This window comes from Palaemon carinicauda, chromosome 42 (assembly GCF_036898095.1).
Source record: "Palaemon carinicauda isolate YSFRI2023 chromosome 42, ASM3689809v2, whole genome shotgun sequence".
NCBI classification, from domain to species: domain Eukaryota; kingdom Metazoa; phylum Arthropoda; class Malacostraca; order Decapoda; family Palaemonidae; genus Palaemon; species Palaemon carinicauda.
In genome coordinates this window covers 33014959-33032352 of record NC_090766.1, presented here as the reverse complement: position 1 = coordinate 33032352, position 17394 = coordinate 33014959, and the positions used below count along the sequence as shown (strand labels likewise).

General features: G+C 34.6%; 1 protein-coding gene across 1 annotated transcript in view; it reads left to right on the top strand.

The window, feature by feature from the left end:
• LOC137632792 (irregular chiasm C-roughest protein-like) overlaps positions 1-15194 on the top strand; it is a 52783-nt gene extending 37589 nt beyond the window's left edge. The window contains exons 9-13 of the mRNA XM_068364881.1: positions 355-513; positions 2480-2587; positions 6987-7022; positions 8973-9202; positions 13590-15194. Coding sequence (XP_068220982.1) covers positions 355-513; positions 2480-2587; positions 6987-7022; positions 8973-9202; positions 13590-14090 — 1034 coding nt within the window. The 3' untranslated portion in view covers positions 14091-15194. The remainder of the gene's footprint in view (positions 1-354; positions 514-2479; positions 2588-6986; positions 7023-8972; positions 9203-13589) is intronic.
• The last annotated feature ends 2200 nt before the right edge of the window (positions 15195-17394 follow it).

The window sequence follows — 17394 nt, the reverse complement described above, 5'->3', positions numbered from 1 at the left end:
TACGAGCTTGGTGTAGATTTTAGATTTAGATTGTGTTACTAAATGTTGGAGATGCAACTTGGATTGTATTCTACCTTCGGTAAGATGTACATTTGTATTTAAATACTTGTTCAACATGTATTCGTCCTACAGTAAACTAGAAACGGCTGCATTTGTTGTTGTTGTGCTGAAATATCCCAAATTCTTAAATACCGTGTAGATATAAGAAAGGATAATTTTCTAATAACACAATATTAATAGTTCAGACTAATGTAGCATTAATGCATGCAACTGATTTCTGAGGCCGTTTAATCGTGCTGCTCACATTTCAAAACAGCTGTCTGTGTTTCTCAAACAGGAATCTTGGTTTCACAGGTGACCCCAGATACGAAGTGGTGGAGGATCAACAAGAAGAAGGTCTCAGAAACACACTGGTTATCCACGATGCTGAAAACCAAGATTTCGGTGCTTATAACTGCTCAGTGGTCAACGAATATGGTGTCGCCAGGAAGCAAATACTATTGCATAAAGAGAGTAAGATTTGAATGTCTTATTTGTTTCGTTTCTTTTTTTCTGTTCACGTGTTCATGCTTTCTACACCTGTTGTAGGTTGCTGTTTACCCCACATATATACACTTTAAAAAAATAAACGTAATTTTAATGGAAATTCTCCATAAAATTATACTGTTCTCAGCTGTATTTCAGTATAATACAGGCGACAGTAAATTTACCCTCCTACCTTTTACGGGTTGGTGACCGTAATATCACTCCTTTACCTCAACATATCTATTTTTGAAACGGTAAATGCTTGGCAACATTCTTACCAGGATTTTTTTTTCTTTTAACAGCAAATTTTTTAATGAATTTGGTGTCACCGGGAACCAGATACTAATGCATAAAGAGAGTATGATCCGAACGGTTTATTTATTTCATATCTTACTATTTCTCACTTATTTATTGAAGTTTTCATGGTTTCTAAACCAGTTGTTGCTGGCCGGGTACCCCACATATATACAGTAGTTCTATAATAGTTCCTTGACAGTTCTGGAGTAAATTGTTTCAAGTTAAGCCATTCTTTAACACTTCTGCAGTGCCCATTATTTTCATTCCTTCAAGTACAGTTTATTAAAGTTAAATAATTATCCATTCAATGACATCTTTGCAATAGCTAATAATGGTTTCCTTCATATGACTGTTTTGCAATAGCTATTAACTTTATTCCTTTATAGACATTTTTGTAACATTTATTAACTCATTCCTTCATGGAAAGTCTTCCAACAGTTGTCAACTTTATTCCAATTTTGCAACTACTATTAACTGTACTCCTTCATAAACAGATTTGTAACAAGTATTAAATTCAGTCCTTTGTAGACATTTTTGCTAGTGTTAGCTGTATTTCTTCATAGACAGTTTTGCAACTGCTATTAGATTTATTTCTTCGCAGACTATTTGCAACTGGTATTGACTGTATCCTTCCTAGACAGTTTGGTAACAGTTATTAACTTTATTCCTTCACAGACAGTTTTGTAATAGCTATTAACCTCATTCCTTCATAAACGGTTTTGTAATAGCTATTAACTTTATTCCTTCACAGACAGTTTTGTAATAGCTATTAACCTCATTCCTTCATAAACGGTTTTGTAATAGCTATTAACTTTATTCATTCACAGACAGTTTTGTGATAGCTATTAACCTCATTCCTTCACAGACACTTTTTAAACTGCTTTTAACTGTAGTCCTTTGCAGACTGTTTTGCAATAGCTATTAACTTTATTCCTTCATAGACTTTTGTAACAGCTTTTAACTGTAGTCTTTCATAGACTGTTTTGCAACAGCTGTTAACGTTATTCCTTCATAGACTGTTTTGTAATAACTATTGCCTTTATTCCTTTAAAGACAGTTTTGTAATAACTATTAGCTTTCTCCTTCAGAGACACTTTTTGAGCTGCTTTTAACTATATTCCTTTGCAGGCTATTTTGTAACAAGCTATTTATTTTATTCCTTCATAGACTGTTTTGCAACAGCTATTAACTTATTTCCTTCATAGACATTTTTGTAACAACTTCTAACTTTATTCCTTCATGGAAAGTCTTTTAACAGCTATTAACTTTATTCCTTCATAGACTTTTTGCAAAAGCTATTAACTTAATTTTTTCATAGACAGTTTTGCAACAGCTTCTAACATTATTCCTTCATGGAAAGTCTTTTAACAGCTATTAGCTTTATTCCTTCATAGACAATGATGCAGCAGCTATTAACTTTATTCCCTCATTAACAGTTTTGTAACAGTTATTAACTTTATTCCTTCATAGGCTGTTTTGTAACAGTTACTAACTTTATTCCTTCATAGGCTGTGTTGTAACATTTATTAACTCATTTCTTCATAGACAGTTTTGTAACAGCTATTAACTTTATTCCTTCAAAGACAAATTTTTTATAGATATTTGATTTATTCCTTCATAGATAGCTTTACAATATTTATTGTTTTCTCCTGATCAGAAACCGTACCTGTGCTGCTCCTAGTGGGAGGAGTGATAGCAATTGTTATCGTGGCAGTAGTGGTCGCCTCTCTCATTCTGTGCAACAAGAGACACTCCAATATCAAAGGTGAGATTAGTTTAACCAAAAGAAGTTGATTATCATTGCTCGCGTATTCAATTACTTCCATTCGTAGGTATCATTTCAATCCACAATTGCAAAAGAGTGGTTGTTTACCTTTTAATAGATGAAGATCCTTTAGAATTTAACCTCTCTTAACTATTGATAACTGTTAACCAAATATAATAGATTATGATAACTGTGTCCTGTGTCTGTTTTTTAGGGAAAAAAATAATCTTTGCCCTTCATGGTTTATCTGGAGATCAAATAAGCCTTCATTTATGAGGAAGGAGATGAAAGTTCTTTTCAGCCGTATAAATTTCACCAATGTCTCATTGTAATACTTAAAAAGTTTATTAAGATACCATTAAACATCAAGAGTTATTTATTTAATTTTACTAATAAATGTTAATATGAATTTAAATTTTGATTTGAATATACTGTATGTACAAATGTATTGTTTCTCTCTCTCTCTCTCTCTCTCTCTCTCTCTCTATCTCTCTCTCTCTCTCTCTCTCTCTCTCTCTCTCTCTCTCTCTCTCTCTCTCTCTCTCTCTCTCTCTACTACTTCATAATATTTATACCAAATGTATATAGTATTTATTGTTTTATTGAGTGTGACATGTAAGTGAAACCTATACAAATACAAATCCTTTGCAAAAGTAATTTAACAGCTGACTTGCCCGCACAAAAACCTTTACAAACGTAATTTAACAGCTGACTTTCCCGCACAAAAACCTTTACAAATGTAATTCAACAGCTGATTTGCCCACACAAAATCTTTGCAAAAGTAAATTAACAGCTGATTTGCCACAAATTTAACTGCTGACCTGCCTACACAAAAACCCTTGCAAAAATGATTTAACAGCTGACTTGCCCACACAAAAACCTCCTCAAACTAATTTAACAGCAGACTTACCCACATAAAAACCCTTACAAAAGTAATTTAACAGCTGACTTACCCACATAAAAACCCTTACAAAAGTAATTTAACAGCTGACTTACCCACATAAAAACCTTTACAAAAGTAATTTAACAGGTGACTTGCCTACGCATAAACCTTTGCAAAAATGATTTAACATCTGATTTGACACACAAAAACCTTTGCATAAGTAATTTAACAGCTGACTTACCAACCAAAAAACTTTTGCAGAAGTAATTTAACAGCTGACTTGCCCACACATGAACCTTTGCAAAAATGATTTAACATCTGACTTGACACAAAAACCTTTGCATAATTAATTTAACAGCTGACTTACCCACCCAAAAATCTTTGCAGAAGTAATTTAACAGCTGACTTGCCCACACATGAGCCTTTGCAAAAATGATTTAACATCTGACTTGACACACAAAAACCTTTGCATAATTAATTTAACAGCTGACTTACCCACCCAAAAATCTTTGCAGAAGTAATTTAACAGCTCGACTTGCTCACACATGAACCTTTGCAAAAATTATTTAACATCTGACTTGACACATAAAAACCTTTGCATAATTAATTTAACAGCTGACTTACCCACCCAAAAACCTTTGCAAAAGTAATTTAACAGCTGACTTGCCCACACAAAAACCTTTGCAAATGTAATTTAACAGCGGATTGGCCGATACAAAAGCCTCCAAAATGCAGTGGGATAAAGTATTGCAATCTAGATTCTTTTTCTTTTCTAGAGGTCTCCTTTCCTGAAATTTATGTCCAAAAAAAAAATCTAAAAATTTCCACTGGATAAAGCATTGAAACCAAGCTTCTTTTGGTTTCTGAATCCTTTCTCGTGTCTAAAGACTTCCTTTCGCTATGGAATTCACTTCCTTGAATAATAAGAGAATACAAATTTAGTTACACGAAAGGCTGTGTTGTGATCTGTGTCAGATTCAATGAAAATTTGAGATGCTGAGTGATGTAATCGGATCCAAGGTTCAGGAGATACGTGACTTAACTATGGCTCACTAGCGGATTGATGCCGCACGGTTTTGTCCGCGCGTATTAGATAGCAATGAAGATCAATGAGGCTGGGCCCAAGGTTCAGGATGATATGTAACCTATCTTATCTATGGCTCACTTCACATGAGTAGATTGATGCCGCACGGTTTTGTACGCGTGGATTATATATCAATGAAGATCAATGAGGTGCTTCACATGCTAGCCGCTTGGAAGAATTTCCGAGCGGCAGTGATTTCCTAGAAGTGTGCACTGCTAACCCACACAGTTCCAGTGTAGCAGCTTATAGAAGCTACGTGGCTGGCCGGGGAGAATACTCTCTTCTAAAAACATGCCTCCTAATGAGCAGATTTATTTCCGTGCGGAAAAAAATCCGCTCCGGTGAAGTGATTCTATTTAATCGGAAATGGACATCTTGTGTGTATATTCTATTATTATTATTTTATCTGGGGATAGAATTGGTATTTACGAGTCATTGAATTTATGAAAATAACTAAACCGATTAAGAAAGATTATTTTAGTTGGATTTTTTCATTGATTAACATTAGAAGCTGAAAATTATGTTTCACTAAGCAAGGTATAGTTTTAATGACAATGTTTTTAAATATTGCTTTTTCTCTGGATATTTCGACGATTGAAATAAAGTGATATACAGCAAAAACGTGTACGTATTTTGTGCATACATGTATACGTTTCCACACACAAACACACGCATATATATATATATATATATATATATATATATATATATATATATACATATATATATGTATATATATATATATATATATATATATATATATATATATATATATATATATATATATATATATATATATATCAGTGTATGTGACCCGTCAAGAATGACGGCTAAATATTTATATTAATATGTTAACGCACACCCTCAACCTCCTCTCATCAGGGAATGACTACTCCCTCTTCTCCTTTACTTGAGTTATACGTCTGTAATGCCACTGTGTGACAAGATTTATATATATATATATATATATATATATATATATATATATATATATATATTAAGTATATACACAGTATAGATGTGTCTATATATAAATATATGTATATATATATATATATATATATATATATATATATATATATATATATATATATATATATATATATATATATATAAAGATATTTATATATATATATATAGAGAGAGAGAGAGAGAGAGAGAGAGAGAGAGAGAGAGAGAGAGAGAGAGAGAGAGAGAGAGAGAGAGAGAGAGAGAGAGAGAGAGGAGATATCAAAAGTTCCTCCTTTCATCATCATGGGATGAAGAAGTGTTCAACAAGTTGAGTTCGAACCCACCATGGTTTAGAAGGAGTTAGAATATCATCATATAAAAATGAAACCTAGATTAAAGCTCATCGTACTGTGGCAAATAGAAATGTTACCAACATATTTAGAATTTTTCCAAACACAAAAAACTCCAAAGGAAAAGTTTATGTAAATGTCAAAAATAAACAGAGAAACTTTTCCTGCAAAACCTTTATTCGAAAAAAGAAAAGGAGAATTGCTCAGGAATCAGGTGTTAGGAAAAAAACGACTTTGTAATACCACTGACAAAAAGGAAAAGTATAAACTTCTTCACGAATGAACTCCTTTATTATTATTATTATTATTATTATTATTATTATTATTATTATTATTATTTTTATTATTATTATTATTTGCTAAGCTACAACTCCAGTTGGAAAAGGCTGGATGCTTTAAGCCCAGGGGCTCCAACGGGGAAAATGAGGAAAGGAAACAAGAAAAATATCTTAATTACTGTAACAACATTAAAATAAATATTTACTAAATGAACTATAAAAACTTTAACAAAAGAAGAAGAAGAGAAATAAGATAGAATAGTGTGCCCGATTGTACCCTCAAACAAGAGAACTCTAAACCTTTTATCACTATATTCAGAAGACCTCTGTTTACATTTCTTTTCTTAATTCGTTTACACCTTTTTTTTATTGCAAACAAGAACGTACCAGGAGAATTAGAGGCAGTGTTTATGGTGAGTTTCAGTTTGGGAATACATTTGCTTTCTTTTATAAATGAAATATAATTTCAATGCAGCCATAACATTCTTCTTTTTAACTCCAGTTCATTTTGATTGTTATTTAATATTTTAACAAATTTTTTATCATGGCATATTATTTTATTTTTTTGACATATCAAACTTCTCACATATTACCATTTCACACTCATTTTGTGTCCATGAGTAAGGTCACTGAACTCTCATGACATATCATTTTTTGCTTAACATAGACCTAATATGAAGAAATTTTCATTCTTACTAATTTTATGTCCATGCGTAAGGTCACTGAAATGCCCCTTCAGACTTCCACAGTGAGAATGTAATACAATTATATGATCTGGATATCTCCAGAAGTTAGGGAGGAAATCAGTCACTCACTTTGCTAACAAGGAAACTTAAAACTTCAAATGTTACAGATTACTTGGGACGTCGAACAGTGAGGTTCAGTAAAGGTCTGTGACATGACTTTATTATTAATGAGTTTGATTGTAGTTTGTTGTCTAACATTAAATAGTAGATCATTATCCTGATGTTACATGCAACTGCTGGAAAGGAAAACAAGCAAAATATTTGTACTTTAAGCTAGCTACTGGTGTACTCCACTACTCTGATACACATGCAAATTAGACGGTCTTTCTTGTTTGAGTGTAGTTTGTTGAATAACATCACACAGTAGATCATTACCCTGATGTTATATACCATCTCCTAAAAAATGAAAACAAGAAGAATATTTCTATACTCTGCCAATTATTGGTGTACTCCACTTCTCTGATACACGTGCAGATTAGAGGGTCTTTCTTCTTTGAGTGTAGTATGTTGACTAACATTACATAGTAGATCATAATCCTGATGTTATATACCATCTCCTAAAAAAGAAAACAAAATACTTCTACTCTGCTAGTTACTGATGTACACCATTACTCTGACACATGCAAATTAGAGGGTCTTTCTTGTTTGAGTGTAATTTATTGACTATTATCACACAGTAGATCATTACTCTGATGTTTTATACCAACTCTTGAAAATGAAAAGAAAATATTTCTGCTCTGCTAGTTACTGGTGTACAACACTACTCTGATACACGTGCAAATTACGTCTTTCTTGTTAGAGTGTAGTTTGTTGACTAACATCACACAGTTGATCAATACCCTGATGTTTTATACCATTTCCTGAAAATGAAAACAAACAAAATATTTGTACTTTATGCTAGTTATTGGTGTACTCCACTACTCTGACACGCGCAAATTACAGGGTCCTCCTAAACGAGCATCATATCACTTCTAATTTTTCATGTACTTTTTGAAAACTATTCTTTGGTGTTCTTTATGTCTTCTAGGAGTATTAGAATCCCCATTGGCTACTTCTCTAGGACGCTTTCTATGCGTTTGTCCTCCAAGGGGCTTGACTAGTTTAATAACTGCAATTCCTTTTCTTTTAAAATAGATGTGCTGTTATACTGAATATGATGACACTGGTATTTGTTTGTTTCTATCTATGCAAGGAATTTAAAGCATATACTGGATATATATATATATATATATATATATATATATATATATATATATATATATATTTATATATATATATATATATATATATATATATATATATATATATATATATATATATGTGTGTGTGTGTGTGTGTGTGTGTGTGTGTGTGTATATATATATTGTATGTATATTTGTTTATATATATTTTTATATACAGTATATATATATATATATATATATATATATATATATATATATATATATATATATATATATATATACTGTATATATATACACACACACACACATATATATATATATATATATATATATACATATATATATATATATATATATATTACAGTATATACTGTTATATATATATATATATATATATATATATATATATATATATATATATATATATATATATATATATATATATATATATATATATGTATATATAAAATCTATATGTATACATATTGGCGTTTATATGTGCTTGGTATCAATTCTCTTTTCACCACAGCTCACTTTGGTAGTATTTGCAGACAAAACGTTGTTCGTAACATAACATGTATTTGTTACCAATGCACCTGCTAACTAACCTAGATACTATTTATATAATCTTTAAGGCACATAGATGTACAGTAGTCATGCACTTTTCTTGCATTATTGATAAGTTCCTGTGTCCATAAATAACATGTAAGTATCTAAAATATATACTTAGATATGTATCTGTACTGTATTTTAGCATTACACTACTTTGCTGTATTTACTTTGGAAGGAATCCTTCCATTTTAATATAACGTACAGAAATTAAACAGCCAAAAATATTCTAGGAATTATGACAACAACAACGTTGACGGCACAGCCTTAAGACGTTCTCCTTCTTGGCTTTTTATTCAGGCTCTCCGGTTTCGGAGAAATCTCCACCTTTGACGTCAGGCCAGGGACCCCTTGCCTCCGTCGATATGTATTCAGCTCCGTCCGAGACTAAGATGGCAGAGGAGTTGACGCCGACCCCTTCTCATACCATCTTCAACGAAATCTCTCCATCACAAGACAACAAGTACCAAGCGGCCCACACTCTGAACAGGCTGAGCAGCGAGTCGACACATAACTTCATCCCAGACTTGGTGAGTTTACATGTTTTCATTGCTGGTTCTGATTTAGCAAATTTTAGACTGCTTATGATTTTAAGAGGCCTTATAGTACCTTTATGATGTAGTCTCTAGCTACAAGCACTCCCTGCTGACTCAGTATCCCAAATCTGATTTATATACTCCTCATGTTTTGATATTTAGATCTTATTTAGCTAATTCTAGACTGTATTTGATTTTTTAGAGGCATTCTATTGCCTTTTTGATGTTATTATACTACCCTTTTCCAACTGTGCCTCTAGCTACAAGCACTCCCTGCTTACTCAGTGTCCCGATCCTGATTTATGTACTCTCCATCTTATTCCACTTCTGTGTAGGTAATCCTAATAGCTTTTCCTCTCAAACTCATTTGTCTTAATTTCATTCAGTGTTGCATGCTGAACTGTCACTCCCCCAAATGAAGCTATAATCTGTAGCCAGTGCAACTGGGTAATATATAGAACTGTCGCATATATTCAGTAGTCGCTTTTTATTCATTGATTGATCAACCCAGCCCATGACATTTTTTCATCTTCCATTTGCTAATGGCTCTTTAGAAAACGATTTTTTTTTTTCATCCTGCTGTAACTATTGATACAAATTTGAACAGATATTTTAAACTAAAAGGAAATAAACCTATTTTAGATCATGTAAAAATCTAAACATTAGGATTTAAGTATAAGAACTGTTTCGATAATTTCCTTGCGTTAGTTTCAAATAATGAAATATGCAGGAATACATGGGATGATTCAATAATGAACTTCACTAAACTCTTAGATTTTGTCACGCATATAACTGGAAACAAATTTTATGCTTAGAGTATTATCCGTTTTCAATTTATGTCAATTGTGATAACATACCTCACTGGTGATAGCCAGACTGGGATTCGAGTCCCGGTCAAGCTTGTTAGTTCCTTTGGTCGCTGCAACCTCACCATCCTTGTGAGCTAAGGGTTGGGGGTGTTTTAGGGGAGCCTATAGGGTCTAGCTTTGGTGGAGAGAGGACTTAGACGCCGACCATATGTATATATGGTCAGTCTCTAGGGCATTGTCCTGCTTGACAGGGCAATGTCAATGTCCCTTGTCTCTGCCATTCATGAGTGGTCTTTAAACGTTTAATTGAAACAGCTTAGCTTATGTTTACTTAGTCTTGAGGGAAGTCCATGACTGTAGAACAACATCGCTTCACTTGCATGCAATGCATCATCACCATCTCCTCCTACGCCTATTGACGCAAAGGGCCTCGGTTAGATTTTACCAATCGCCTCTATCTTGAGCTATTAAATAAATACTTCTCCATTATCATAACCCACTTCACGCTTCATCATCCTCAGCCATGTAGGCCTGGGTCTTCCAACTCTTCTAGTGCCTTGTGGAGCCCAGTTGAAAGTTTTGTGAATTAACCATCTCCATCGACGCCTTATCATGGTCTCATCCACATACGACACTGGATTAATCTCTCTTATAGTTTCATTCCTAATCCTGCCATTTAACTCCCAATAGGGGTTTGTTCTCAAATCTACAAAACCTGTTGTGTTGGATATTATTTCATTGTCATACCAATACAAGTATTCTAAAGCAATGTCCTTTTTCTCATTAACGTAATCTGCGCCATGCAATGCCGGACGTCCTGTGTTAAAGCAATTAGAATTCTGCTTTCAGCGCCGAGCATTAAATATTCAAAAGCAATTAGAACATTTTATAAAGTCTCCGCCCCTTGAGTTTTCCCTCGCCGGGCAAATTCGAAAAATACCGTGTAATTACTGGTAGTAATTAACTTGGTCCTTCCAATGTTATTAGAATATATGATGACGGGATCACATCCATCTAAGGACGATTTTCCAATTGCTGCTTTGCTGATGTTCGAGGGATAATCGAGTCAAATGTTTAATTTATATTGCAATAATCTCTATTTTTTTTTTCTGATCGTTCGCTTTAGCTCTTCCTGTTTTAACAAACAACTTCGAAACTTCAAACTTTAATCGAATGTTCTTTATGTTGAACGGGTGGACATAAGTCTCTTTTTTATAATTTATATAAAAAAGATCTATTTTTAATGTTGTTAAAGCTTTTAAATATTTTGTTTTATTTGTACATTAGTTATCATGTAGTTCAATTCATTATTTCCTTTCCCCACTGGGCTATTCTGTAGGCTTACAGCATCCTGCTTTTCCAACTAGGATTGTAGCTTAGCTAATAATAATAATGATAATAATAATAATAATAATAATAATAATAATAATAATAATAATAATAATAATAGTAGTAGTAGTAGTAGTAGTAGTGATGATGATGATAATAATAATAATAATAATAATAATAATTAATTATAATAATAATAATAATTTAATTATAGCGTGATATATTGCAGTAATCCTGTTGTAATAAACATACTTTTAGTACAATTCTGATATTTTTTTCTAGCACTATATTTTTAGTATCAAACACTAATTTTTCCTTAATTTCAAATACTTTTTAGTGTAATTCCCATCCTTTTCCAATAAAACATACTTTTAGCATAATCCAATGTTGATATTACATATATTTTTAGTCTAATCCCTATATTTTATCAGCAATCCATACTCTTTATTATTATTATTATTATTATTATTATTATTATTATTATTATTATTATTATTATTATTATTATTGCCAAGGTACAACCCTGTTTGATAAGCAGAATGCTACAAGCCCAAGGGCTCCAACAGGGAAAGCACCCCAGTGAGGAAAGGAAATAAGGGAAGAGAAAGTAAACTATAAATAAGTAATGGATAAAGAATGTAAAATATTTTGAGATAAGTAACCACGTTGAAATAGATCAGTTATGTATAAATTATATATCAAGGCTTATGTCAACCTGTTCAATGGAAAACAATTATAACTAGAGGAGCACTCAGTAGAGCGCAGACCTCCGCCGCAGCAGCTTTTTTCTCGACCTTATGCTCGACCTTGAGCTTTGACCTTAACAGGTATCAGTTGGCGTGGATTTTTATGCTCTCAAATATGAATCAAGTTTGAAGTCTCTGTGACAATGATGTCACATTTTGGTTGACCGTGACCTTAACCTTAATCATTTCCTGCTTTTTACATAACAGTTAATCCCTGCAAGTTTCATTGCTCTAGAATTAAATAGTTGACAGGAAGCTGTTTACAAACAAACACACACATAAACAAACACACACATAAACAAACACACAAACAGGGACGAAAATATAACCTAAACTTTGAACTTCTGAAGTCCCACCCATTCAACCGACAGATTAGGAAGATCATTCCACAGTCAGATCACAGTTGGCACACTTCCCATTCATTCCCAACATTGCAAAGTTGCAGATCAATCCTATTCTATATCATAAACGAAATCCCACCATGCAACGCCAATACAAAACCTATAGATCAAAAGCCCCGCTGCCTAACTCCAGTCCAAAACCACATTAGCGGAATGGAAAAACCCCGACGTCAATATCTTTTGATTCCATAACCTTTTTTGTCCTTTCGTTCAACGGGAAAGTTTTTGAAAAATGATGCTGAAAATATGTGGCAGAATGGTTTTAGGTTTTTTTACTTTTTTTTTTTTTATCATCAGGGAATGTATTCGTGAAGCGGTATTTCTCTCTCTCTCTCTCTCTCTCTCTCTCTCTCTCTCTCTCTCTCTCTCTCTCTCTCTCTCTCTCTCTCTCTCTGTATATATATATATATATATATATATATATATATATATATATATATATATATATATATATATATATATATATATATCAAAAGGTATCTCTACATGTCTTAGCCTTTAATCTGAGTGCACTTTAGCAACACTGTATAGTAATATTTTATTACATAATATATATATATATATATATATATATATATATATATATATATATATATATATATATATATATATTATATATATATATTTGTATATTTATATATTTATATATATACATATATATATATATATATATATATATATATATATATATATATATATATATATATATATGTTTAAAACATTTCATTAGGAATTATTATGATTATAAATATATAGTATTATCATTAGTATTATTATTATTACGATTATAATTATATATTATTATTATTATTATTACTAATATTGTTATTATCATTATTATTATTATTATTATTATTATTATTATTATTATTATTATAAGCAGTAGTAGTACTACTAGTAGTAATGCTGTATTAGAAAATTTTCAAGCAATATATTTCAACACTAAATCCATTTAAATGTAATGCGAAAATTTATATTTACATAAATATTTGCATCAAATTATCGACTTTTTTAATTTTCAATGACATTTTCAAATCATTTTCAAATGGTCGTTAAACGAAACTGTAATAAATCAAATTATTTTCTCTACCCGCAGGACGGTGACGCAAGTCGAGGTTACGTCCCCTTCGTCGACTACAGCGGGCGAGACTACGCCCCTATCCCCAACGGCAGGAGGGCCTCCTTCAGCGATCTGGGGCCCTACGCCAATCCAGCAGCGTCGACAGTCTACTCCACAGCGCCGGACTTCTGCACCATCAGGAGAGGCACTCGGGGCCAGGAATTGGGCATCATTGGCAACCTCTTGACCCCGAACTTCCAGGAGACGTCGGGGCTGCCTCTAAACGGCATCTCGAATCCACCCTCGTCGCGGAAGTCTTCCTACTCGACGGTTGCGAGCACCAACTTCACCTCCCCTCCGCCTCCTCCTTATAGCAAAGTCCCCAAATTGGGGTCCCCGAGAGGGGCCACTTCCCCGGCCGGGACGGCCACGCCTATCCTCTCGACGCCGGGGATTTTCGGGGAGGACCGCACCTCCCCCGAGACCAAGTTCATCTTCTCCTCGGAGGCGATGATGAAGCCGGGGACGCTTGTGTGACCCGAGGCTCCGAGGCTTCATGATCAGCCAGTAGTGTACTTCGGTCCTTAGCGTCGGTAAATCGCTAAGACTCGGGGAAAGGAGAAAAACAACAGGCAACGAAAATAGAAAACATTGAAAAGGAAGATTTTTAGATGTTCACTGAAGAAGAAGAAGAAGAAGAAGAAGAAGAAGAAGCTGGTCTTCTTTTCTACTTCTTACCCTTTGGGTAGAAGAAAAAGACTGATAAATGAAGACTTGACGATTCATTGATTGGTTGATTTGAGGTTTTCTGGCATCCTAAGATCTAGGTCATAGACGCCAAGGCATGACGATATAATGAACCCATTTCATGCCTTTAAATCGCGCTTGTTTGAAAAGAAGTGGTTCCCTGCACGGTAAGTTATGAAAAAAAATATTTAAGCCTGTCCTTCTCTCCCGTCAACCGAGGCATTCGCTACTGGCTCATGAAGCTTTGTGAGGTAATAAATGTTATGAACTTAAAAAAAATTATATAAACCAAGTACTGATCTAACATAGACGTTGATCGTGATTTTAAGATAAACAAAGTTTTTCCACTCCTACGAAACACTTCATTAGGAAACAAATGAATTCAATTCGGCTTTGTTTCTGATAAAAAAAAAAAAAAAAAACAGTGAATTTAAAGTTCCTATTCTGAAAGAGAATCCAAATAACTATCCAGTTGACTTTAAGTGATTCTGCATGTCTTTTTGGACCTGTAGAGGAATACTGCAATAAACAGACACTGTACATAAGATTATTCTCTACCGTACGTTAGATGATAGGAGATATTCATTCATTACTGCAATGAATAATGTAAAGTTTAATAAACGCTATGTTCTAGTATAATCTGTTACAGATGAAATTTTATGCCCGTTAGAATGCATTTACTGTTTACGATGCTTTTTTTGGGGTGTGTGTGTGTGTGTGTTTCAAAGTGATCAGAGAAATGCGACGTCAGATTCTGGTGGTGAAACTGGTTTCCACAAATATATTTCATAACGACACGACCTATACAAACTGGGTGACAGTGCAGAAACACAGGCACACACACAAACACATTACAGATACAACTGGGTGACATTTTAAACAAACACAGGCACACGCACAAACACAGTACAGATACAACTGGGTGACTTGGTGCGGAAACAGAGGGCACACACGCAAACACGGTACAGATACAACTGGGTGACTCGGTATACAAACACAGGCACATGCACATACACAGTACAGATACAACGGGGGTGACTTGGTGCAGAAACACAGGCACACACACAACACAGTACAGATATAACTGGGTGACTTTTTATACAAACACAGGCACACGCACAAACACAGTACAGATACAACTGGGTGACTTGGTGCGGAAACAGAGGCACACACGCAAACACGGTACAGATACAACTGGGTGACCTCGGTATACAAACACAGGCACATGCACATACACAGTACAGATACAACGGGGTGACTTGGTGCAGAAACACAGGCACACACACAAACACAGTACAGATACAACTGGGTGACTTTTATACAAACACAGGCACACGCACAAACACAGTACAGATACAACTGGGTGACTTGATGCGGAGAAACAGAGGCACACACGCAAACACGGTACAGATACAACTGGGTGACTCGGTATACAAACACAGGCACATGCACATACACAGTACAGATACAACGGGGTGACTTGGTGCAGAAACACAGGCACACACACAAACACAGTACAGATACAACTGGGTGACTTTAATATACAAACACAGGCACACGCACAAACACAGTACAGATACAACTGGGTGACTTGGTGCGGAAACAGAGGCACACACACAAACACGGTACAGATACAACTAGGTGACTCGGTATACAAACACAGGCACATGCACATACAGAGTACAGATACAACGGGGTGACTTGGTGCAGAAACACAGGCGCACACACAAACACAGTACAGATACAACTGGGTGACTTGGTGCAGAAACACAGGCGCACACACAAACACAGTACAGATACAACTGGGTGACTTGGTGCAGAAACACAGGCACACACGCAAACATAGTACAGATACAACTGGGTGACTCGGTATACAAACACAGGCACACGCACGCACATACAGAGTACAGATACAAAGGGGTGACTTGGTGCAGAAACACAGGCGCACACACAAACACAGTACAGATACAACTGGGTGATTTGGTGCAGAAACACAGGCACACACGCAAACATAGTACAGATACAACTGGGTGACTCGGTATACAAACACAGGCACACGCACGCACATACAGAATACAGATACAACGGGGTGACTTGGTGCAGAAACACAGGCGCACACACAAACACAGTACAGATACAACTGGATGACTTGGTGAAGAAACACAGGTACACACAAACAGTATAGGTACAACTGGGAAACTTGATATACAAACACAGGCACACACATATACACAGTACAGATAGAACTGGGTGACTTGGTACACATACACAGTACAGATACAAGAGGGTGACTTGGTACACAAACACAGGCACGCATACATACACAGTACAGATACAACTGGGTGACTTGGTGCAGAAACACATCCACAGTACAGTAATGATCTTTTGGGTGTATCAGAGGTCAGCAATGCATGAGGCCCAATTTGACCGAATTTCAAGAGAAATGGTAATCTTGGTGTTTTTTTCACGTTCGGTGATTAATTTAATGATTAGTGTTGCTAAATTGCATGGAAATTAGTATAGCAAAGATCGATGGTCTTCTGTTGCCCACATATCTAAGATTTCCCCCCCCCCAAAAAAAAAAAACAGTAAGGGGTTAACCTTGGTGTTTTTATTTATTTTATTTTATTTTTTTTTTTTATTCTTGCAATGTTGCTAAATCTCATCTGAATTTTTAAAACAAAGATTGCGGGGCTGCTGTCCTCCACAAGACCACATTGGCACAGTTGAAGACTTTAAGAAAACCCAAATCTTTTCCTGATTAAAACCCAGGTTTTTTTTTAACCGACAGGCGAGTGAGCCAGGTCTTCCAATTTAGTCCCGTTTGTGACTTGCTGTGCTCCGGAGACAATTAAAGAACTACAGCAGGAGATCTAAGTTACCGACAAGTTTGTTTCAAGTTGTAAAAGCGGCGAAGTTGGTCGGAGGAGAACCTCGTGGAAATTCAAATTAACTCTGAATAAAAGTTATGCGAAATGTACGTGGGTGAGAGTGGGGGAGGGGGTCTGTAAGATAGGGAAAGGGGGCCGGGAGGGAGAATAATATGGATGGATGAGTGTATGAGAAGGAGATGAAAGGGAGAGAGTCGGTTTTA